This window comes from Pseudophryne corroboree, chromosome 1 (genome assembly GCF_028390025.1).
Source record: "Pseudophryne corroboree isolate aPseCor3 chromosome 1, aPseCor3.hap2, whole genome shotgun sequence".
NCBI classification, from domain to species: Eukaryota; Metazoa; Chordata; class Amphibia; order Anura; family Myobatrachidae; genus Pseudophryne; species Pseudophryne corroboree.
The window spans coordinates 1,112,186,981-1,112,211,715 of NC_086444.1; the positions used below are offsets into that span (position 1 = coordinate 1,112,186,981).

At 45.9% G+C, this 24,735-nt stretch overlaps 1 protein-coding gene across 3 annotated transcripts in view; it reads right to left on the minus strand.

Annotated features, from left to right (window-relative positions):
- The window catches only part of ARAP2 (ArfGAP with RhoGAP domain, ankyrin repeat and PH domain 2), a 575,623-nt gene that overhangs the window by 184,247 nt on the left and 366,641 nt on the right, over positions 1-24,735 (minus strand). For all 3 annotated transcript variants that reach the window (XM_063922313.1, XM_063922304.1, XM_063922322.1), the window contains exon 23: positions 23,131-23,236. In XM_063922313.1, coding sequence (XP_063778383.1) covers positions 23,131-23,236 — 106 coding nt within the window. The remainder of the gene's footprint in view (positions 1-23,130; positions 23,237-24,735) is intronic.

The following is a 24,735-nucleotide window of genomic DNA, read 5'->3' on the forward strand; positions in this document are numbered from 1 at the left end:
GACACTGCAGTGCCACTCCTAGATGGGCCAGGTGTTTGTGTCGGCCACTTGGGTAGCTTAGTCACACAGCTACCTCATTGCGTCTCTTTTTTTCTTTGCATCATGTGCTGTCTGGGGACTATTTTTTTGAAGTGCCATCCTGTCTGACACTGCAGTGCCACTCCTAGATGGGCCAGGTGTTTGTGTCAGCCACTTGGGTCGCTTAGCTTAGCCATACAGCGACCTTGGTGCACCTCTTTTTTTCTTTGCATCATGTGCTGTTTGGGGACTATATTTTAAATCTGCCATCCTGTTTGACACTGCAGTGCCACTCCTAGATGGGCCAGGTGTTTGTGTCGGCCACTTGTGTTGCTTAGCTTAGCCATACAGCGACCTTGGTGCACCTCTTTATTTCTTTGCATCATGTGCTGTTTGGGGACTATTTTTTAAATCTGCCATCCTGTCTGACACTGCAGTGCCACTCCTAGATGGGCCAGGTGTTTGTGTCGGCCACTTGGGTCGCTTAGCTTAGTCACACAGCTACCTCATTGCGCCTCTTTTTTTTTGCATCATGTGCTGTTTGGGGACTATTTTTTTGAAGTGCCATCCTGTCTGACACTGCAGTGCCACTCCTAGATGGGCCAGGTGTTTGTGTCGGCCACTTGGGTCGCTTAGCTTAGTCATCCAGCGACCTCGGTGCAAATTTGGGACTAAAAATAATATTGTGAGGTGTGAGGTGTTCAGAATAGACTGGAAATGAGTGGAAATTATGGTTATTGAGGTTAATAATACTATGGGATCAAAATGACCCCCAAATTCTATGATTTAAGCTGTTTTTGAGAGTTTTTTGTAAAAAAAACACCCGAATCCAAAACACACCCGAATCCGACAAAAAATTTTCAGGGAGGTCTTGCCAAAACGCATCAGAATCCAAAACATGGCCGCGGAACCGAATCCAAAACCAAACACAAAACCTGAAAAATTTCCGGTGCACATCACTAATCTATTGTGTCAAGAATTACACAGACCCAATAAACTTCACTAGTTTCTTTATGTCTTTGTTAAGCAGGACAGCGCAGGGTTCTTTTAGCATAGCAGTGCAGGTTTACATCAGTACAGGATCACATCAGTAGAAGTTCATAGCGATACAAGTTCACCTTAGTAAAAGTCCAGTGGCCCTAATATCCCCACACCCGCTTCTAGATGCCGGTCACTTTCAGAAGCATTCTTCCTTTGTGCAGGGGTGGGGTTATCTGCGCAACAATTTATCCACGACTTCTGTATTGAGAGCTGCTGGTAGTGAGAGTTGTCCAGGGTCAGGATATATAGAGAGGGGTTGTAACAAGGGATGAGCGGGTTCCGTTCTCTGAGAACCGCACCCTACCAAACTTCACGTCCCAAGCCGGGATCCAAGCCTGGCTCGGGACTGCTGGCCAGAATTGGAAACCAGAACGAGGCAAAATGTCATCATCTCGCTGTCGGATTCTTGCGGGGTTTGGATTCCAAATAAGGAGTCATGCGTCGCCGCCATTTTCACTCCGGAATTGGAGAGTGTATCGAGAGGACGTGTCTCCGTCCACAGTGTCTGTGCAAGAAAGTGGGGTGGCGATTCCAGTGCTGTCTTGTGCTGCTCAGTCCAGTGTAGAGTCTTATGCTGCATCAGTCCAGTCACAGTGGTGGTGTCCTCTACTGCCATATGTCCAGTGCTGCTGTATAAGTCCAGTCCAGTGGTGCTGTGTTGTGCTGCATCAGTCCAGTGGTGGTGTCTTGTGCTGCATCAGTCCAGTCACAGTGGTGATGTCCCCTGCTGCCATATGTCCAGTGCTGCAGTATAAGTCCAGTCCATTGCAGTGGTACAATGTTGACCTGCATCAGTCCAGTGGTGGTGTCCCTGTGCTGCTGTATAAGTCCAGTGATACTGCCGTATATGTCCAGTGATACTGCCGTATATGTCCAGTGATACTGCCGTATATGTCCAGTGATACTGCCTTATCAGTCCAGTGATACTGCAGTACAAATCCAGTCCAGTGGTACTGCCGTATATATGTCCAGTGATACTGCCCTATATGTCCAGTGGTACCGACGTATAAATCCAGTGATACTGCCGTATATGCCCTGTGGTATTGCCATATAATTCCAGTGATACTGCGGTATATGTCCAGTGGTACTGCCATATAAATCCAGTTGTACTGCCGTATAAATCCAGTCCAGTGGTACTGCCGTATATATGTCCAGTGATACTGCCCTATATGTCCAGTGGTACCGACGTATAAATCCAGTGATACTGCCGTATATGCCCTGTGGTACTGCCATATAATTCCAGTGATACTGCGGTATATGTCCAGTGGTACTGCCATATAAATCCAGTTGTACTGCCGTATAAATCCAGTCCAGTGATACTGCCATATAAGTCCAGTGATACTTCCGTATATGTCCAGTGGTACTGCCGTATACTTCCAGTGATACTGCCGTATAGGTCCAGTGGTACTGCCATATAATTCCAGTGATACTGCCGCATATGTCCAGTGGTATTGCCGTATAAATCCAGTGGTACTGCCGTATAAGTCCAGTCCAGTGATACTGCCATATAAGTCCAGTGGTACTGCTGTATATGTCCAGTGGTACTGCCATATAAATCCAGTGATACTGCCATATAAGTCCAGTGGTACTGCCATATAATTCCAGTGATACTGCCGTATATGTCCAGTGGTACTGTCATATAATTCCAGTGATACTGCCGTATATGTCAAGTGGTACTGCCATATAATTTCAGTGATACTGCCGAATATGTCCAGTGGTACTGCCGTATAATTCCAGTGATGCTGCCGTATATGTCCAGCGGTATTGCCATAAAATTCCAGTGATACTGCCGTATATGTTCAGTGGTACTGCCATATAATTTCAGTGATACTGCCTTATGTGTCCAGTGGTACTGCCATAAAATTCCAGTGATACTTCCGTATATGTCCAGTGGTACTGCCATATAAATCCAGTGGTACAGCCATATAAATCCAGTTCAGTGACACTGCCATAAAAGTCTAGTGATACTGCCATATAAGTCCAGTGGTACTGCCATATAAGTCCAGTGGTACTGCCGTATAAGTCCAGTGTTACTGCCGTATAAGTCCAGTCCAGTGATACTGCCGTATAAGTCCAGTGATACTGTTGTATAAATCCAGTCCAGTGTTACTGCCATAAAATTCCAGTGATACTGCCGTATAAGTCCAGTGGTACTGCCATATAAGTCCAGTGGTACTGCCATATAAGTCCATTAGTACTGCTGTATAAGTCCAGTGGTACTGACCTATAAGTCCAGTGATACTGCTGTATAAGACCAGAGGTACTGCCGTATAGGTCCAGTGGAACTGCCATATGCGTCCAGTACAGTGGTACTGCCGTATAAGTCCAGTGGTACTGCCATATAAATCTAGTCCAATGGTACTGCTGTATAAGTCCAGTGGTACTGCCGTATAAGTCTAGTCCAGTGGTGCTGCCATATAAGTTCAGTGGTGCTGTCCTGTGCTGTATATTATTTACTCCAAATAAAGGGGTTGTTAATATATAATCCAAATAATTTTTACAGGGTTTGCCCTGTGTGGTGTAGAGGTACAATCTCGTGTTCTGCATTTTGTTATACAGTATAACTTCAGAAAAATAACAGTGAACAAAAATTTGGAGGATAAAATAGGGAAAGATCAAGAACCACTTGCTCCTACCGCCGCTGCTGTTGTTGTTGCTGGAAGTCTATCGTCATCCCAGAGGGGAAGTTGGAAGACCACTTGTACTAATTCAACTAAGCAAATGACTGTCCAACAGTCCTTTGCAAGGAAGAAGAAATATGACAGCAGTCATCCTGTTGCAAAGCAGATAACTGAGGCCTCGACAGCTATGTTGGTGTTAGACGTGCATCCGGTAACTGCCATTAGTGCAGTGGGACTGCAGTGCCACTCATAGATGGGCCAGGTGTTTGTGCTGCACACTTGTGTCGCTTAGCTTAGTCATACAGCTACCTCATTGCACCTCCTTTACTTCTTTGCATGATATGCTGCTTGGGGACTAGTTTTTTTTTTAGTGCCATCCTGTCTGCCACTGCAGTGCCACTCCTAGATGGGCCAGCTGTTTGTGCCGCACACTTGTCTCGCTTAGCTTAGTCATACAGCTACCTCATTGCACCTCTTTTACTTCTGTGCATAATGTGCTGTTTGGGAACTAGTTTTTTTAAGTGCCATCCTGTCTTCCACTGCAGTGCCACTCCTAGATGGGCCAGGTGTTTGTGCCGCACACTTGTGTCACTTAGCTTAATCATACAGCTACCTCGGTGCAAATGTTAGGCCTACAAACAATATTGTGAGGTGTGAGGTGTTCAGAATAGACTGGAAATGAGTGGAAATGAATGATATTGAGGTTAATACCATAGGATCAAAATTACCCCCAAATTCTGTGATTTTAGCTATTTTTATGTTTTTTTCATAAAATCATCCAGATCCAAAACCAAAACCAAAACCCGAGAGGGTGGTATTGGCAAAACCTATCCAGATCCAAAACATGAGCAAGGATCCAGATCCAAAAACAAAACACGAAAAGTGCCGGCCGCACATATCTAGTTGTAACACTAACTACCTGTGCTCACCTTATATTGTGTTAGTGATCTGTATGTACACCGCTCAAAAAAATAAAGGGAACACTTAAACAACACAATGTAACTCCAAGTCAATCACACTTCTGTGAAATCAAACTGTCCACTTAGGAAGCAACACTGATTGACAATCAATTTCACATGCTGTTGTGCAAATGGAATAGACAACAGGTGGAAATTATATGCAATTAGCAAGACACCCCCAATAAAGGAGTTGTTCTGCAGGTGATGACCACAGACCACTTCTCAGCTCCTCTGCTTTCTGGCTGATGTTTTGGTCACTTTGAAAGCTGGCGGTGCTTTCACTCTAGTGGTAGCATGAGACGGAGTCTACAACCCACACAAGTGGCTCAGGTAGTGCAGCTCATTCAGGATGGCACATCAATGCGAGCTGTGGCAAGGTGGTTTGCTGTGTCTGTTAGCGTAGTGTCCAAAGCATGGAGGCGCTACCAGGAGACAGGCCAGTACATCAGGAGACGTGGAGGAGGCCGTAGGAGGACAACAACCCAGCAGCAGGACCGCTACCTCTGCCTTTGTGCAAGGAGGAACAGGAGGAGCACTGCCAGAGCCCTGCAAAATGACCTCCAGCAAGCCACAAATGTGCATGTGTCTACTCAAACGATCAGAAACAGACTCCATGAGGGTGGTATGGGGGCCCGACGTCCACAGGTGGGGGTTGTTCTTACAGCCCAACACCATGCAGGACGTTTGGCATTTGCCAGAGAACACCAAGATTGGCAAATTCGCCACTGGCGCCCTGTGTTCTGCACAGATGAAAGCAGGTTCTCACTGAGCACATGTGACAGAGTCTGGAGACGCCAAGGAGAACGTTCTGCTGCCTGCAACATCCTCCAGCATGACCGGTTTGGCAGTGGGTCAGTAATGGTGTGGGGTGGCATTTCTTTGGGGGGCCGCACAGCCCTCCATGTGCTCGCCAGAGGTAGCCTGACTGCCATTAGGTACCGAGATGAGATCCTCAGACCCCTGTGAGACCATATGCTGGTGCAGTTGGCCCTGGGTTTCTCCTAATGTAAGACAATGCTAGACCTCATGTGGCTGGAGTGTGTCAGCAGTTCCTGCAAGACGAAGGCATTGATGCTATGGACTGGCCCGCCTGTTCCCCAGACCTGAATCCAATTGAGCACATCTGGGACATCATTTCTCGCTCCATCCACCACAGACTGTCCAGGAGTTGGCGGATGCTTTAGTCCAGGTCTGGGATGAGATCCCTCAGGAGACCATCCACCACCTCATCAGGAGCATGCCCAGGCGTTGTAGGGAGGTCATACAGGCACGTGGAGGCCACACACACTACTGAGCCTCTTTTTGACTTGTTTTAATTACATTAGTTGGATCAGCCTGTAGTGTGTTTTTCCACTTTAATTTTGAGTGTGACTCCAAATCCAGACCTCCATGGGTTAATAAATTTGATTTCCATTGATAATATTTGTGTGATTTTGTTGTCAGCACATTCAACTATGTAAAGAACAAAGTATTTAATAAGAATATTTCATTCATTCAGATCTAGGATGTGTTATTTTAGTGTTCCCTTTATTTTTTTGAGCAGTGTATTTACGTGCTACACACTGTGATAATTACAATGAGTTTATTTCCTTTACAGTTGAGACACAATGCTCAGGCTATAAATGTATATCAAAATTTATGAAAAACAATATGCAGAGTGCAATTGGTAATGAACACACAACAGTTGAATACAGTATGATTGATGCAGATGTGACTGTTAAGAAAGTAAGTCAGTTCATTAATCAGATTACTCAGTCTTGGATTTCCGTACACATACCTGATCGGTATGTTCTACTGTATATTGAGGTAAACCAGGTCCCCCTTTGTGGTCTACTTTAACGCCGCCCTTGTTGGGTGCTCACTCTTTTCATATGATTGCCAGGGTGTGCTTTTCAATATACTCAGAGTGCTTAGCTACAATTATTATTACTTAAGTCCAAGGGGCCCCCTTAGTAGCAGTGTATGTATCAAGCACCAAGGGAACAGCTGGGGGTTGCTATTGGCAAAGACCCTCTTGAGGGCTCTAGGGGTCTCACACCAATAGGCCTGGAGTTTCCTAACACCTGATACTTACCTTCGGTATATCTGTGGTGACTTTTACTTGGACTCCTGGCTGCACAAAGAGTAATGATAATATCACCAGTGATTAGCACAGCCACACGCTTTTAGAAGCACCAGATTCAAAAAGTGAATGTTACTAATGAGCACTTTATAATCAGCACAGCCATACGCCTTTAGAAGCATCTTATTCAAAAAATGAATGTTACTAATGAGGACTTTCTAATCAAGACAGGAGTCCTGGTGAACACAAACTTGTTCTTTAGAGTTATCCTTCACACAATGTAAGCCACGCATCGATAATGACGTCATTATGTCAACCCCCTTTTCATCCCCTTAGGGGAGATTTAATAAAATCCTAATTACTGTACGTAATTAGCTCAGTATATTGGTCACTGGTACAGTGCCTAAATACTTAATAAGAGTTCACACACACAGTTTCAGGATTAAATATATGAAAACAATGCTTTGCTGTTGTGTGAGCAGAAGTGAAACAAAATAAAATCAGCCTAGCATCCATACGGAGAAATAAGGGAGACATTTACTAAGCAGTGATAGGAGTGGAGAAGTGAGCCAGTGGAGAAGTTGCCCATGGCGACCAATCAGCACTGAAGTAACATCTATAATTTGCATACTATAAAATTATACAGAGCTGCTGATTGGTTGATGGGGCAACGTTTCCACTGGATCACTTCTCCGCTCTTATCACTGCTTAGTAAATGTCCCGCTAACTCACTCATTGACCCAATAATATACTGTACAGCTACTGTAGTCTGTCTCAAAGTATTTTCTGATTCTTGCAGGTATGTCCATAGGGTCTAGCCTGGCTTGGCTGCCACAACTACTCAAATACAGTCTTAGAATGATCTAGTTCTCCTGCCTCCTGAAGGTGAGAATGCTTACTAGCTCTCACTGGCCTCCTGGATCACTGGCTTCCAGGCACACTTTGCTTTGACTGCATAGTCCTTCCTGGACTATCTGACTGCTACAGCCCCAGCTGGACTCTGTTTCCTCAGGGCAGCCTCTAGGCGTGATCATGCACTCTTTTTTTTCTCTGTGTGGGTGGATCCCCCTAGCCCAACACTAAATTAGCTGCTCATCAGCATCATCTTGCTGATACTGCCATACAGAGCTGTGCTGTGATGCCACAAATCCCCCCCCCCTCCAGTACCCCCTCCGCAGTACAGAATACTGGCCGCAAAGCCCCCTCCCATGATATACAAACAGCCATCCGTCGTGTTCCTGCTGCCCCCCCCCCGTAGTACACAGTTAGCTGACGTCCTTCCAGTACACCCGCCCACTGTTATGCACAGGGATAGGAAGGGGATAACTGAGACTAAAGTGTGTCTATGAATCAGCAGGGGAGTGGTCTCGTGAGTCTTTCTGTGCAATAGGTGGCTCCGGGCTCACATTGTGGGCGGCTCTGTACAGTCTTGTTGACATTCCTCTCCTCCTACCAGAAAGTAATCTGCCGAGCCTGGAACCGTGCGCACTACTAATAAAGAATAAAAAGAAGCTAAGCAGTGCAGTTTGGTTGCTTGCTGGTCCCGCGTCCCCCCAATCGTCCTCGACCCATAGCAGTTGCATACCCCTGCACCCTCTATAGTTACACCACTGTATATTAACTAGAGATGAGCGGATTCGGTTCTCAGAGAACCGAACCCCCCCCCCCCCCCCGAACTACACGTGTTTTACACGGGTCCGAGGCAGGCTTGGTTGTTCCGACTCGGAAAACCTGAACGAGGCAAAACGTCATCATACCAATGTTGGATTCTCGCGAGATTCGGATTCCATATGAAGAGCCGCGCGTCGCCGCCATTTTCACTCGTGCATTGTAGAGGGTACAGAGAGGACGTGGCTACGTTCTCTCAGTGGCAAATCTCAATATCAGTGCTCAGTATCAGTGCTTATTGCTGCTCAGTAATACTAGTAGTATGTCTCTCTTGTGCTGCATCTTGCTGCTGTAGGGTGCTGTGGTAGTAGTGTCCTGTGACTGTGTACCATTCATCATTATTCCAGACACAGTGGTATCTGGGGGGTGACAATTCCAGAGTGCTTTTGTGCTGCTCAGTAATAGTTACTAGTACAGTGTCTCTCTTGTGCTGCATCTTGCTGCTGTAGGGTGCTGTGGTAGTAGTGTTCTGTGACTGTGTATCGTCACAGTGGTATCTGGGGGGTGACAATTCCAGAGTGCTTTTGTGCTGCTCAATAATACTAGTACAGTGTCTTGTGCTGCATCGTGCTGCTCAGTGTCAGTTCTCCGTAGTATCATCAGTCATCAGTATCATCAGTGCTCAGTATCATCAGTGCTCAGTATCAGTGCTCAGTATCATCAGTGCTCATTATCAGTGCTCAGTATTATCAGTGCTCAGTATCATCAGTGATCAATATCATCAGTGCTCAGTATCAGAGCTCAGTATCATCAGTGCTCAGTATCAGTGCTCAGTATCATCAGTGCTCAGTATCATCAGTACTCAGTATAATCAGTGCTCGGTATCATCAGTGCTCAGTATCAGTGCTCAGTATCATCAGTGCTCAGTTCAGTAGTATCAATGCTCAGTATAATCAGTGCTCAGTATCATCAGTGCTCAGTATCATCAGTGCTCAGTATCAGTGCACAGTATCATCAGTGCTCAGTATCATCAGTGCTCAGTATAATCAGTGCTCAGTATCAGTGCTCAGTATCATCAGTGCTCAGTATAATCAGTGCTCAGTATCATCAGTGCTCAGTATCATCAGTGCTCAGTATCAGTGCTCAGTATCAGTGCTGAGTATCATCAGTGCTCAGTATCATCAGTGCTCAGTATCAGTGCTCATTATGATTAGTGCTCAGTATCAGTGCTCAGTGTCTTGTGGTGCTCAGTAATACTACATTACTAATACTAGTACAGTGTCTTGTGCTGCATCTTGCTGCTGTAGGGTGCTGTGGTAGTGTCCTGTCACTGTGCATAGGTCATCATCATTCCAGTCACAGTGGCATCTGGTATCTATCTAGTGGTATCTAATTCCAGACATCACTGCCATCTAATTCCAGATATATTACTGGCATATAATTCCACACATTAAATAATGGAGAACAAAAATTTGGAGGGTAAAATAGGGAAAGATCAAGATCCACTTCCACTTAGTGCTGAAGCTGCTGCCACTAGTCATGGCAGAGACAATGAAATGCCATCAACGTCGTTTGCCAAGGCCGATGCCCAATGTCATAGTAGAGAGCATGTAAAATCCAAAAAAGCAAAAGTTCAGTAAAATGACCCAAAAATCTAAATTAAAATCGTCTGAGGAGAAGCATATACTTGCCAATATGCCATTTACGTCACGGAGTGGCAAGGAACGGCTAAGACCCTCTCCTATGTTCCTCCTGACTAGTAGTTCAGCTTCACATGACGATGGAAGCACTCATCCTCCCGCTAGAAAAATGAAAAGAGTTAAGCTGGCTAAAGCAAAGCAAAGAACTGTGCGTTCTAAATCACAAATCCCCAAGGAGAGTCCAATTGTGTCGGTTGCGATGCCTGACCTTCCCAATACTGGACGGGAAGAGGTGGCTCCTTCCACCATTTGCACACCCCCTGCAAGTGCTGGAAGGAGCACCCACAGTCCAGTTCCTGATTTTTAAATTGAAGATGTCACGGTTGAAGTACACCAGGGTGAGGATATGGGTGTTGCTGGCGCTGAGGAGGAAATTGACGAGGAGGTGTTTTGTTTAAGTCAGGCACCCGGGGAGACACCTGTTGTCCGTGGAATGAATAAGGCCATTGACATGCCTGGCCAAATATAAAAAAAATCACCTCTTTGGTGTGGAATTATTTCAACAGAAATGCGGACAACTGTTGTCAAGCTGTGTGTTGCCTTTGTCAAGCTGTACCACCTAGGAACATCCTCCCTTATACGTCACCTGAAGCGCATTCATCAGAAGTCACTGACAAGTTCAAAAACTTTGGGTGACAGCGGAAGCAGTCCACTGACCACTAAATCCCTCCTTCCTCTTGTACCCAAGCTCCTGCAAACCACACCACCAACTCCCTCAATGTCAATTTCCTCCTTAGACAGGAATGCCAAAAGTCCTGCAGGCCATGTCACTGGCAAGTCTGACGAGTCCTCTTCTAACTGGGATTCCTCCGATGGATCCTTGAGTGGAACACCTACTGCTGCTGTTGCTGCTGGCGCTGCTGTTGTTGTTGCTGGGAGTCAATCGTCATCACAGAGGGGAAGTCGGAAGACCACCTGTACTACTTCCAGTAAGCAATTGACTGTCCAACAGTCCTATGCGAGGAAGATGAAATATCACAGCAGTCATCCTGTTGCAAAGCGAATAACTCAGGCCTTGACAACTATGTTGGTGTTAGACGTGCATAGGGAAGCCAATCCCGGGCCATTTTTTCAATCCCGGGTATCGGGATTGAAAACTGGCCAATCCCGGGATTGTTTTTTTTGCTGTGTGGCCGCCCCCTCGCCCCACCCACCCGGGGAACATCTACTGAACGCTGCTGGCGGCTCCGTGCAGTGGCTGACGGCGCAGCGTGACCACTCACGCTGCGCTGGGGAGCCGGAACAAGGAAGCCGGGCAGCATCTGAGCATCCTGTGGACGCTCAACGCTGATCCCTCAATCCCCGGGATTGGAGCTTCCAATCCTGGGATTGAATCCCGGCCATTTTTGGCCCTAAATCCCGGGATCCCACCGATCCCGGGATTGGCCACCATAGACGTGCATCCGGTATCCACCGTTAGTTCACAGGGACTTAGAGAATTGCTTGAGGTAGTGTACCCATGGTACCAAATCCCATCTAGGTTCCACTTCTCTAGGCAGGCAATACCGAGAATGTACACAGACGTCAGAAAAAGAGTCCTCAGGGTCCTAAAAAATGCAGTTGTACCCACTGTCCACTTAACCACGGACATGTGGACAAGTGGAGCAGGGCAGACTAAGGACTATATGACTGTGACAGCACACTGGGTAGATGTATTGCTTCCCGCAGCAACAACAGCGGCGGCACCAGTAGCAGCATCTCGCAAACACCAACTCGTTCCTAGGCAGGCTACGCTTTGTATCACCGCTTTCCATAAGAGGCACACAGCTGACAACCTCTTACGGAAACTGAGGAACCTTATCGAGAATGGCTTACCCTAATCGGACTCTCCTGGGGATTTGTGATATCAGACAACGCCATTAATATTGTGCGTGCATTACATGTGGGCAAATTCCAGCATGTCCCATGTTTTGCACATACAATTCATTTGGTGGTGCAGAATTTTTTGAAAAACGACAGGGGCGTGCAGGAGATGCTGTCGGTGGCCCGTAAAATTGTGGGCCACTTTCGGCATTCAGCCACTGCATGCCGAATACTGGAGCGCCAGCAAACACTCATGAACATGCACTGCCATCAGCTGAAGCAAGAGGTGGTAATGAGGTGCAATTCAACACTCTATATGCTTCAGAGGATGGAGGATGAGGGAGCAGCAAAAGGCCATTCAAGCCTATACATCTGCCTACGATATAGGCAAAGGAGGGGGAATGTACCTGACTCAAGCACAGTGGAAAATGATTTCCATGTTGTGCAAGGTTCTCCAACCCTTTGAACTTGCCACACGGGAAGTCTGTTCAGACACTGCCAGCCTAAGTCAGGTCATTCCCCTCATCAGGCTTTTGCAGAAGCAGCTGGAGAGATTGAAGGAGGAGCTAAAATAGAGCGATTCTGCTAGGCATGTGGGACTTGTGGGTGTAGCCCTTCATTCTCTTAACCAGGATTCATGGGTGGTCAATCTGTTGAAATCAGAGCACTACATTTTGGCCACTGTGCTCAATCCTAGGTTTAAAGCATACGTTGTATCTCTCTTTCTGGCAGACACAAGTCTGCAGATGTTCAAAGACCTGCTGGTGAGACAATTGTCAAGTCAAGCGGAACGTGACCTTCCAACAGCTCCTCCTTCATTTTCTACCGCCACTGGAGCTGCCAGGAAAAGGATCAGATTTCCAAAACCACCAGCTGGCGGTGATGCAGTGCAGTCAGGAGTGAAAACTGACATCTGGTCCGGACTGAAGGACCTGCCAACGATTACTGACATGTCATCTACTGTCACTGCATATGATTCTGTCACCATTGAAAGAATGGTGGAGGATTATATTAGTGACAGCATCACTGTAGGCATGTCAGACAGTCCGTACGTATACTGGCAGGAAAATGAGGCAATTTGGAGGCCCTTGCACAAACTGGCTTTATTTTATCTAAGTTGCCCCCCCCCCCCTCCAGTGTGTACTCCGAAAGAGTGTTTAGTGCAGCCGGTAACCTTGTCAGCGATCGGCATTGGAGGTTACTTCCAGAAAATGTGGAGAAAATGATGTTCATCAAAATGAATTATAAATTCATCTGTGGAGACATTTACCAGCAATTGCCTCCCAAAAGTACACAGGGACCTGTGATGGTGGATTCCAGTGGGGACGAATTAATACTCTGTGAGGAGGAGGATGTACACAGTGAAAGGGGTGAGGAATCGGATGATGAGGATGAGGTGGACATCTTTCCTCTGTAGAGCCAGTTTGTGCAACGAGAGATTGATTGCTTCTTTTTTGGTGGGGGCCCAAACCAACAAGTCATTTCAGCCACAGTCGTGTGGCAGACCCTGTTGCTGAAATGTTTGGTTTGTTAAAGTGTGCATGTCCTGTTTATACAACATAAGGGTGGGTGGGTGGGAGGGTCCAAGGACAATTCCATCTTGCACCTCTTTTTTATTTATCTCTGCATTATGTGCTGTTTGGGGGCTACTTTTTTAAGTGCCATCCTGTCTGACACTGCAGTGCCACTCCTAGATGGGCCAGGTGTTTGTGCCGCCCACTTGGGTCGCTTAGCTTAGTCATCCAGCGACCTCGGTGCAAATTTTAGTACTAAAAATAATATTGTGAGGTGTTCAGAATAGACTGGAAATGAGTGGAAATTATAGTTATTGAGGTTAATAATACTATAGGATCAAAATTACCCCGAAATTCTATGATTGAAGCTGTTTTTGAGGGTTTTTTGAAAAAAAAAACATCCGAATCCAAAACGCATCTGAATCCGACAAAAATCCAAAAGGGTGGTTTTACCAAAACACGACCGCGGAACCGAATCCAAAACCAAAACACAAAAAATGCGCGCTGCACAGCTCTAATATTAACCCATACTTGCCTACTCTCCCAGAAGTGGTGGGAGGCTCCTATTTTTTTGGGTAGCCCCCCGCACCCCCGGAAGAGTAGGCAGGTCTCCTGCATCCTGCTCGCACCTTTGTGATGTGGGCAGGATGGAGACATAATCTCCCGTATTCGCGGGTCCGTGGGGTGGAGAAGGGGTTAAAATGACACAAATTGTGTCATTTTAGCACCGCTTCCTTCCCGCACACCCGCAAATTGCGGCATTTTCCGATGTGGGGGCGGGGCGTGATGATGTCACAGCCCCCCTTCCCCCCTCCGAAGTCTCCTGCAGCATCTCCTCTCCGGATTTCTCCCAGAGAGGAGACATTCAAAGTAGGCAAGTATGTATTAACCATGCTACATATATTTTTGATTTTTAATTTTATTGTAAACTAACAGATGTTTTCCAGCAAACCAGTACAGCGACATATGGAATAGGCATATGAAAGGGTGAAGGGCCTTAGCAGTCTTTTTAGAAGTGTGACTTCACAAGTGTAAACATTCTCACTTATAACTAAATTTAGTAGAGATGAGCGCCTGAAATTTTTCGGGTTTTGTGTTTTGGTTTTGGGTTCGGTTCCGCGGCCGTGTTTTGGGTTCGAACGCGTTTTGGCAAAACCTCACCGAATTTTTTTTGTCGGATTCGGGTGTGTTTTGGATTCGGGTGTTTTTTTCAAAAAACACTAAAAAACAGCTTAAATCATAGAATTTGGGGGTCATTTTGATCCCAAAGTATTATTAACCTCAAAAACCATAATTTACACTCATTTTCAGTCTATTCTGAATACCTCACACCTCACAATATTATTTTTAGTCCTAAAATTTGCACCGAGGTCGCTGTGTGAGTAAGATAAGCGACCCTAGTGGCCGACACAAACACCGGGCCCATCTAGGAGTGGCACTGCAGTGTCACGCAGGATGTCCCTTCCAAAAAACCCTCCCCAAACAGCACATGACGCAAAGAAAAAAAGAGGCGCAATGAGGTAGCTGTGTGAGTAAGATTAGCGACCCTAGTGGCCGACACAAACACCGGGCCCATCTAGGAGTGGCACTGCAGTGTCACGCAGGATGGCCCTTCCAAAAAACCCTCCCCAAACAGCACATGACGCAAAGAAAAAAAGAGGCGCAATGAGGTAGCTGTGTGAGTAAGATTAGCGACCCTAGTGGCCGACACAAACACCGGGCCCATCTAGGAGTGGCACTGCAGTGTCACGCAGGATGTCCCTTCCAAAAAATCCTCCCCAAACAGCACATGACGCAAAGAAAAAAAGAGGCGCAATGAGGTAGCTGTGTGAGTAAGATTAGCGACCCTAGTGGCCGACACAAACACCGGGCCCATCTAGGAGTGGCACTGCAGTGTCACGCAGGATGTCCCTTCCAAAAAACCCTCCCCAAACAGCACATGACGCAAAGAAAAAGAAAAGAAAAAAGAGGTGCAAGATGGAATTGTCCTTGGGCCCTCCCACCCACCCTTATGTTGTATAAACAAAACAGGACATGCACACTTTAACCAACCCATCATTTCAGTGACAGGGTCTGCCACACGACTGTGACTGATATGACGGGTTGGTTTGGACCCCCCCAAAAAAGAAGCAATTAATCTCTCCTTGCACAAACTGGCTCTACAGAGGCAAGATGTCCACCTCATCATCACCCTCCGATATATCACCGTGTACATCCCCCTCCTCACAGATTATCAATTCGTCCCCACTGGAATCCACCATCTCAGCTCCCTGTGTACTTTGTGGAGGCAATTGCTGCTGGTCAATGTCTCCGCGGAGGAATTGATTATAATTCATTTTAATGAACATCATCTTCTCCACATTTTCAGGATGTAACCTCGTACGCCGATTGCTGACAAGGTGAGCGGCGGCACTAAACACTCTTTCGGAGTACACACTTGTGGGAGGGCAACTTAGGTAGAATAAAGCCAGTTTGTGCAAGGGCCTCCAAATTGCCTCTTTTTCCTGCCAGTATAAGTACGGACTGTGTGACGTGCCTACTTGGATGCGGTCACTCATATAATCCTCCACCATTCTATCAATGTTGAGAGAATCATATGCAGTGACAGTAGACGACATGTCCGTAATCGTTGTCAGGTCCTTCAGTCCGGACCAGATGTCAGCATCAGCAGTCGCTCCAGACTGCCCTGCATCACCGCCAGCGGGTGGGCTCGGAATTCTGAGCCTTTTCCTCGCACCCCCAGTTGCGGGAGAATGTGAAGGAGGAGATGTTGACAGGTCGCGTTCCGCTTGACTTGACAATTTTGTCACCAGCAGGTCTTTCAACCCCAGCAGACTTGTGTCTGCCGGAAAGAGAGATCCAAGGTAGGCTTTAAATCTAGGATCGAGCACGGTGGCCAAAATGTAGTGCTCTGATTTCAACAGATTGACCACCCGTGAATCCTTGTTAAGCGAATTAAGGGCTCCATCCACAAGTCCCACATGCCTAGCGGAATCGCTCCGTGTTAGCTCCTCCTTCAATGTCTCCAGCTTCTTCTGCAAAAGCCTGATGAGGGGAATGACCTGACTCAGGCTGGCAGTGTCTGAACTGACTTCACGTGTGGCAAGTTCAAAGGGCATCAGAACCTTGCACAACGTTGAAATCATTCTCCACTGCGCCTGAGACAGGTGCATTCCACCTACTATATCGTGCTCAATTGTATAGGCTTGAATGGCCTTTTGCTGCTCCTCCAACCTCTGAAGCATATAGAGGGTTGAATTCCACCTCGTTACCACTTCTTGCTTCAGATGATGGCAGGGCAGGTTCAGTAGTTTTTGGTGGTGCTCCAGTCTTCTGTACGTGGTGCCTGTACGCCGAAAGTGTCCCGCAATTCTTCTGGCCACCGACAGCATCTCTTGCACGCCCCTGTCGTTTTTTTAAAAATTCTGCACCACCAAATTCAAGGTATGTGCAAAACATGGGACGTGCTGGAATTTGCCCATATTTAATGCACACACAATATTGCTGGCGTTGTCCGATGCCACAAATCCACAGGAGAGTCCAATTGGGGTAAGCCATTCCGCGATGATCTTCCTCAGTTGCCGTAAGAGGTTTTCAGCTGTGTGCGTATTCTGGAAAGCGGTGATACAAAGCGTAGCCTGCCTAGGAAAGAGTTGGCGTTTGCGAGATGCTGCTACTGGTGCCGCCGCTGCTGTTCTTGCGGCGGGAGTCCATACATCTACCCAGTGGGCTGTTACAGTCATATAGTCCTGACCCTGCCCTGCTCCACTTGTCCACATGTCCGTGGTTAAGTGGACATTGGGTACAACTGCATTTTTTAGGACACTGGTGAGTCTTTTTCTGACGTCCGTGTACATTCTCGGTATCGCCTGCCTAGAGAAGTGGAACCTAGATGGTATTTGGTAACGGGGGCACACTGCCTCAATAAATTGTCTAGTTCCCTGTGAACTAACGGCGGATACCGGACGCACGTCTTACACCAACATAGTTGTCAAGGCCTCAGTTATCCGCTTTGCAGCAGGATGACTGCTGTGATATTTCATCTTCCTCGCAAAGGACTGTTGAACAGTCAATTGCTTACTGGAAGTAGTACAAGTGGGCTTACGACTTCCCCTCTGGGATGACCATCGACTCCCAGCAGCAACAACAGCAGCGCCAGCAGCAGTAGGCGTTACACGCAAGGATGCATCGGAGGAATCCCAGGCAGGAGAGGAATCGTCAGAATTGCCAGTGACATGGCCTGCAGGACTATTGGCATTCCTGGGGAAGGAGGAAATTGACACTGAGGGAGTTGGTGGGGTGGTTTGCGTGAGCTTGGTTACAAGAGGAAGGGATTTACTGGTCAGTGGACTGCTTCCGCTGTCACCCAAAGTTTTTGAACTTGTCACTGACTTATTATGAATGCGCTGCAGGTGACGTATAAGGGAGGATGCGTACCCCGAACTCACGTTCTGCAGGTTTTTTTTTTTTTTTTTTGAATTTACAAAAGATACCTTGATAAGAACAATACATCTTTGCCTATGTGAGTGGGGTACGCATCTGCAACCCCAAATAGGATATAAAAATATCTGTAGCAATTTTTTGGTATAATTATTGTACTGAACGTATTACACTATTGGGGCTATATACCCCTTCTTTTTTCCTTTTTCGTCTCTACGTGATTGAGGAGATTTCATGAGAAAGAAGATCCTAAGTGCATGAAAGAAAAAGGAAAAAGGAAAAAGATACCTTTATGAACACATCGCGCACAACGTATATGTGAGTACGGTGCGTACCCGCATAGAACTTCTTATCAATAATTATAGACCAGGATCACTGTGAAATGCCATTTAATGAAACGTCCCTGTGATTATTAGACATTTGGAATGTGGAGAATTTTTGCTATGAACTATTGAATTCGGGACTCATTATTTTCTTCATAATTGTTATTTTGGGACTTTAAGGGGAGCGCAGCAGACGGTGTACTTTTGTTTTTTGTTCTAAGAGTTGGTGTGGAGAAAGAGTGAATTCTCCTTGTACACTTTCACTGCTGTTTCCTGTGGGCGCAGTGTGCACTTTCCATTTTTTTGTATAGTATAAGGGAGGATGTTCCGAGGTGGTTAACGTCCTTACCCCTACTTATTACAGCTTGACAAAGGGAACACACGGCTTGACACCTGTTGTCCGCATTTCTGGTGAAATACCTCCACACCGAAGAGCTGATTTTTTTGGTATTTTCACCTGGCATGTCAACGGCCATATTCCTCCCACGGACAACAGGTGTCTCCCCGGGTGCCTGACTTAAACAAACCACCTCACCATCAGAATCCTCCTGGTCAATTTCCTCCCCAGCGCCAGCAAAACCCATATCCTCCTCATCCTGGTGTACTTCAACACTGACATCTTCAATCTGACTATCAGGAACTGGACTGCGGGTGCTCCTTCCAGCACTTGCAGGGGGCGTGCAAATGGTGGAAGGCGCATGCTCTTCACGTCCAGTGTTGGGAAGGTCAGGCATCGCAACCGACACAATTGGACTCTCCTTGTGGATTTGGGATTTCGAAGAATGCACAGTTCTTTGCTGTGCTGCTTTTGCCAGCTTGAGTCTTTTCATTTTTCTAGCGAGAGGCTGAGTGCTTCCATCCTCATGTGAAGCTGAACCACTAGCCATAATCATAGGCCAGGGCCTCAGCCGTTCCTTGCCACTCCGTGTCGTAAATGGCATATTGGCAAGTTTACGCTTCTCCTCCGACAATTTTATTTTAGGTTTTGGAGTCCTTTTTTTTCTGATATTTGGTGTTTTGGATTTGACATGCTCTGTACTATGACATTGGGCATCGGCCTTGGCAGACGACGTTGCTGGCATTTCATCGTCTCGGCCATGACTAGTGGCAGCAGCTTCAGCACGAGGTGGAAGTGGATCTTGATCTTTCCCTAATTTTGGAACCTCAACATTTTTGTTCTCCATATTTTAATAGGCACAACTAAAAGGCACCTCAGGTAAACAATGGAGATGGATACTAGTATACAATTATGGACTGCCTGCCGAGTGCAGACACAGAGGTAGCCACAGCCGTGAACTACCGTACTGTACTGTGTCTGCTGCTAATATAGACTGGTTGATAAAGAGATGTCTATGTAACTATGTATGTATAAAGAAGAAAGAAAAAAAAACCACGGTTAGGTGGTATACAATTATGGACGGACTGCCTGCCGAGTGCAGACACAGAGGTAGCCACAGCCGTGAACTACCGTACTGTACTGTGTCTGCTGCTAATATAGACTGGTTGATAAAGAGATGTCGTAGTAGTATGTATGTATAAAGAAGAAAAAAAAACCACGGTTAGGTGGTATATACAATTATGGACGGGCTGCCGAGTGCCGACACAGAGGTAGCCACAGCCGTGAACTACCGCACTGTACTGTGTCTGCTGCTAATATATAGACTGGTTGATAAAGAGATAGTATACTCGTAACTAGTATGTATGTATAAAGAAAGAAAAAAAAACCACGGTTAGGTGGTATATACAATTATGGACAGGCTGCCGAGTGCCGACACAGAGGTAGCCACAGCCGTGAACTACCGCACTGTACTGTGTCTGCTGCTAATATAGACTGGTTGATAAAGAGATAGTATACTCGTAACTAGTATGTATGTATAAAGAAAGAAAAAAAAACCACGGTTAGGTGGTATATACAATTATGGACGGGCTGCCGAGTGCCGACACAGAGGTAGCCACAGCCGTGAACTACCGCACTGTACTGTGTCTGCTGCTAATATATAGACTGGTTGATAAAGAGATAGTATACTCGTAACTAGTATGTATGTATAAAGAAAGAAAAAAAAACCACGGTTAGGTGGTATATACAATTATGGACGGGCTGCCGAGTGCCGACACAGAGGTAGCCACAGCCGTGAACTACCGCACTGTACTGTGTCTGCTGCTAATATAGACTGGTTGATAAAGAGATAGTATACTCGTAACTAGTATGACTATAAAGAAAGAAAAAAAAACCACGGTTAGGTGGTATATACAATTATGGACGGGCTGCCGAGTGCCGACACAGAGGTAGCCACAGCCGTGAACTACCGCACTGTACTGTGTCTGCTGCTAATATATAGACTGGTTGATAAAGAGATAGTATACTCGTAACTAGTATGTATGTATAAAGAAAGAAAAAAAAACCACGGTTAGGTGGTATATACAATTATGGACGGGCTGCCGAGTGCCGACACAGAGGTAGCCACAGCCGTGAACTACCGCACTGTACTGTGTCTGCTGCTAATATAGACTGGTTGATAAAGAGATAGTATACTCGTAACTAGTATGTATGTATAAAGAAAGAAAAAAAAACCACGGTTAGGTGGTATATACAATTATGGACGGGCTGCCGAGTGCCGACACAGAGGTAGCCACAGCCGTGAACTATCGCACTGTACTGTGTCTGCTGCTAATATATAGACTGGTTGATAAAGAGATAGTATACTCGTAACTAGTATGTATGTATAAAGAAAGAAAAAAAAACCACGGTTAGGTGGTATATACAATTATGGACGGGCTGCCGAGTGCCGACACAGAGGTAGCCACAGCCGTGAACTACCGCACTGTACTGTGTCTGCTGCTAATATATAGACTGGTTGATAAAGAGATAGTATACTCGTAACTAGTATGTATGTATAAAGAAAGAAAAAAAAAACACGGTTAGGTGGTATATACAATTATGGACGGGCTGCCGAGTGCCGACACAGAGGTAGCCACAGCCGTGAACTACCGCACTGTACTGTGTCTGCTGCTAATATATAGACTGGTTGATAAAGAGATAGTATACTCGTAACTAGTATGTATGTATAAAGAAAGAAAAAAAAAACCACGGTTAGGTGGTATATACAATTATGGACGGGCTGCCGAGTGCCGACACAGAGGTAGCCACAGCCGTGAACTACCGCACTGTACTGTGTCTGCTGCTAATATATAGACTGGTTGATAAAGAGATAGTATACTCGTAACTAGTATGTATGTATAAAGAAAGAAAAAAAAAACCACGGTTAGGTGGTATATACAATTATGGACGGGCTGCCGAGTGCCGACACAGAGGTAGCCACAGCCGTGAACTACCGCACTGTACTGTGTCTGCTGCTAATATAGACTGGTTGATAAAGAGATAGTATACTCGTAACTAGTATGTATGTATAAAGAAAGAAAAAAAAACACGGTTAGGTGGTATATACAATTATGGACGGGCTGCCGAGTGCCGACACAGAGGTAGCCACAGCCGTGAACTACCGCACTGTACTGTGTCTGCTGCTAATATATAGACTGGTTGATAAAGAGATAGTATACTCGTAACTAGTATGTATGTATAAAGAAAGAAAAAAAAACCACGGTTAGGTGGTATATACAATTATGGACGGGCTGCCGAGTGCCGACACAGAGGTAGCCACAGCCGTGAACTACCGCACTGTACTGTGTCTGCTGCTAATATATAGACTGGTTGATAAAGAGATAGTATACTCGTAACTAGTATGTATGTATAAAGAAAGAAAAAAAAACCACGGTTAGGTGGTATATACAATTATGGACGGGCTGCCGAGTGCCGACACAGAGGTAGCCACAGCCGTGAACTACCGCACTGTACTGTGTCTGCTGCTAATATAGACTGGTTGATAAAGAGATAGTATACTCGTAACTAGTATGACTATAAAGAAAGAAAAAAAAAACCACGGTTAGGTGGTATATACAATTATGGACGGGCTGCCGAGTGCCGACACAGAGGTAGCCACAGCCGTGAACTACCGCACTGTACTGTGTCTGCTGCTAATATAGACTGGTTGATAAAGAGATAGTATACTACTAATATTATATATACTGGTGGTCAGGTCACTGGTCACTAGTCACACTGGCAGTGGCACTCCTGCAGCAAAAGTGTGCACTGTTTAATTTTAATATAATATTATGTACTCCTGGCTCCTGCTATAACCTATAACTGGCACTGCAGTGCTCCCCAGTCTCCCCCACAATTATAAGCTGTGTGAGCTGAGCACAGTCAGATATATATATACATTGATGCAGCACACTGGGCTGAGCAGTGCACACAGATATGGTATGTGACTGAGTCACTGTGTGTATCGTTTTTTTCAGGCAGAGAACGGATATATTAAATAAAACAAACAACTGCACTGTCTGGTGGTCACTGTGGTCGTCAGTCACTAAACTCTGCACTCTCTTCTACAGTATCACAGCCTCAGGTCAATCTCTCTCTCTCTCTCTCAACCCTAATCTAAATGGAGAGGACGCCAGCCACGTCCTCTCCCTATCAATCTCAATGCACGTGTGAAAATGGCGGCGACGCGCGGCTCCTTATATAGAATCCGAGTTTCGCGAGAATCCGACAGCGTCATGATGACGTTCGGGCGCGCTCGGGTTAACCGAGCAAGGCGGGAGGATCCGAGTCTGCTCGGACCCGTGAAAAAAACATGAAGTTCGTGCGGGTTCGGATTCAGAGAAACCGAACCCGCTCATCTCTAAAATTTAGTTCAGATGGAATTGCTCATCATGCTAATCTATCACAAGCATTTTGACATGTTTGACACTTACTCTGAAGCTGTGTGGCACCTATTTATTATTTTTTTTAATTCATATTTGTTTTTTGTTTTTTTTTGTATTTTTGCCTACAATGATATTGCCTGAAACATTCACGCCGTGACATTTTTTCAGCATTCAGAAAGAAAGTTATTGTTATAGCAACTGTTAAAAACAAAACAAGTGAGCTATTTATGTTTTGTTTAAATCCATCTAATTACATAGCACAGACAGGCACACTGACCTGTAGAGGTGTTCAATTAGAGCTGCCAGTGTAGCTTTCTGCAGCGTTGGGAGCGTATCAATTAAGGTTTTGTACTTTACCACTCGCTCCTGCTCATCCTGAATATCTGTTACAAAAACAAAAGCGTACAAACTTAATGACTGAAGAACATTGCTATGATGACAAAATATATTTTAATTGACATTAGTTCAGAATATACTATGGACCTTATTCAGCTGCGATGCGATCCTATTCTCCCCATCCCGCCTTAGTGCACACGTGCAAGACCTGCACTGCGCAGGCACAAGCCAGGGAGATGTGATCGCATCTCACTATACGAACACCTCTGCCTGATTGACAGGAAGTGGTGAAGACATGGCCATGCAGCGTTCGGCGGCCGTGGTATTGGAAATGGGGCGGGTTTGAGGTGGCCACGTAATGTCACATGCGGCTGCTGCGACCCGAGAAATGACGACTCTGCACCTGCCTTTGCAGCCTGGCTGCGGAGGCAGGGAGGCTTCCACTAATCAGAGATGTGATCGCAATTACATTGCAATCGCATCGCTGGCATCACTTTGCACGCTGGGCGGCCTTGCCCTGTGCTGGGTGGCCCCCAGCATGCGATCGCAGCCAGTTGCAGTTTTGCTAAATTAGCAAAACTGCAACTGTAGCTGAATAAGGTTCAGTAATGCATAACGTTTACTAAAGCTAAACCTTTTACATTAAAAAACAGTGAAACCATTAAGAACAAAATAACTGTACTACGTCATTACAGAACACCACCAAATTGGGAGACAAGAGAATAAAGAGTGTTTATTTTTAACCCTTTTATCTAACATCTGTTTTAAGTCAAGGAAGCTTTCATTGTGATTTAAGTTACTATATCTACAAGTCCTGCTTGCTCGTTTTGTCCCATTTCACTTTAAGGCAGAGGATCCCAAACTCTGACAATACAGTCCACGTTTTAGGGATATCCGTGCTTGAGCAGATGACTTGACTAGTACCTCTGATCATTTGATTTAACCACCTCTGATCATTTGATTTAACCATCTGGGTTCAAGCATGGATATCCTTAAAACCTTGACTGTAATGGCGGAGTTTGGGAACATCGGCTTTATGGTCTTTACGTAATAGACTGCAAGTTTCAGAAGCTGGTGGGATTTTGGCAATTTAGCCCAGAGAATTAAAGTTGAATCCTTTAAATGGCAAAACCATCCTGGATTTGTGTTTTAAAATACATTCCTTAAATCTACACCAGTTCCTGCAAAACAAAGGATATTACATAAGGGCCTAGATGTCCATATGGGATGGGAATGGGATCCCGGCGCTTGGGATGCAAGTGGTCAGAAAACCGACAGCGGCATCCCGATGGTCAGGATTACGATGCATTAATTTTAAGGTATGTGTGCTAACCCCCCTCCCCCACCCCCTAACCTTAATCCTTACTATTTGCAGCCTAACCCTACCCCCGCAGCCTTAACCTAACCCTCACTCCCAGGATTGCTGTGTCAATCTGCTCCCCTTGTGTTACCAACCGGAGGGAGCACAACCCCAATCACCCACATGCCTCGATGATCCGCGACCCAGCTGTGATTTTAGTTACTTGGTTTGTTGGCTGCGTGGATG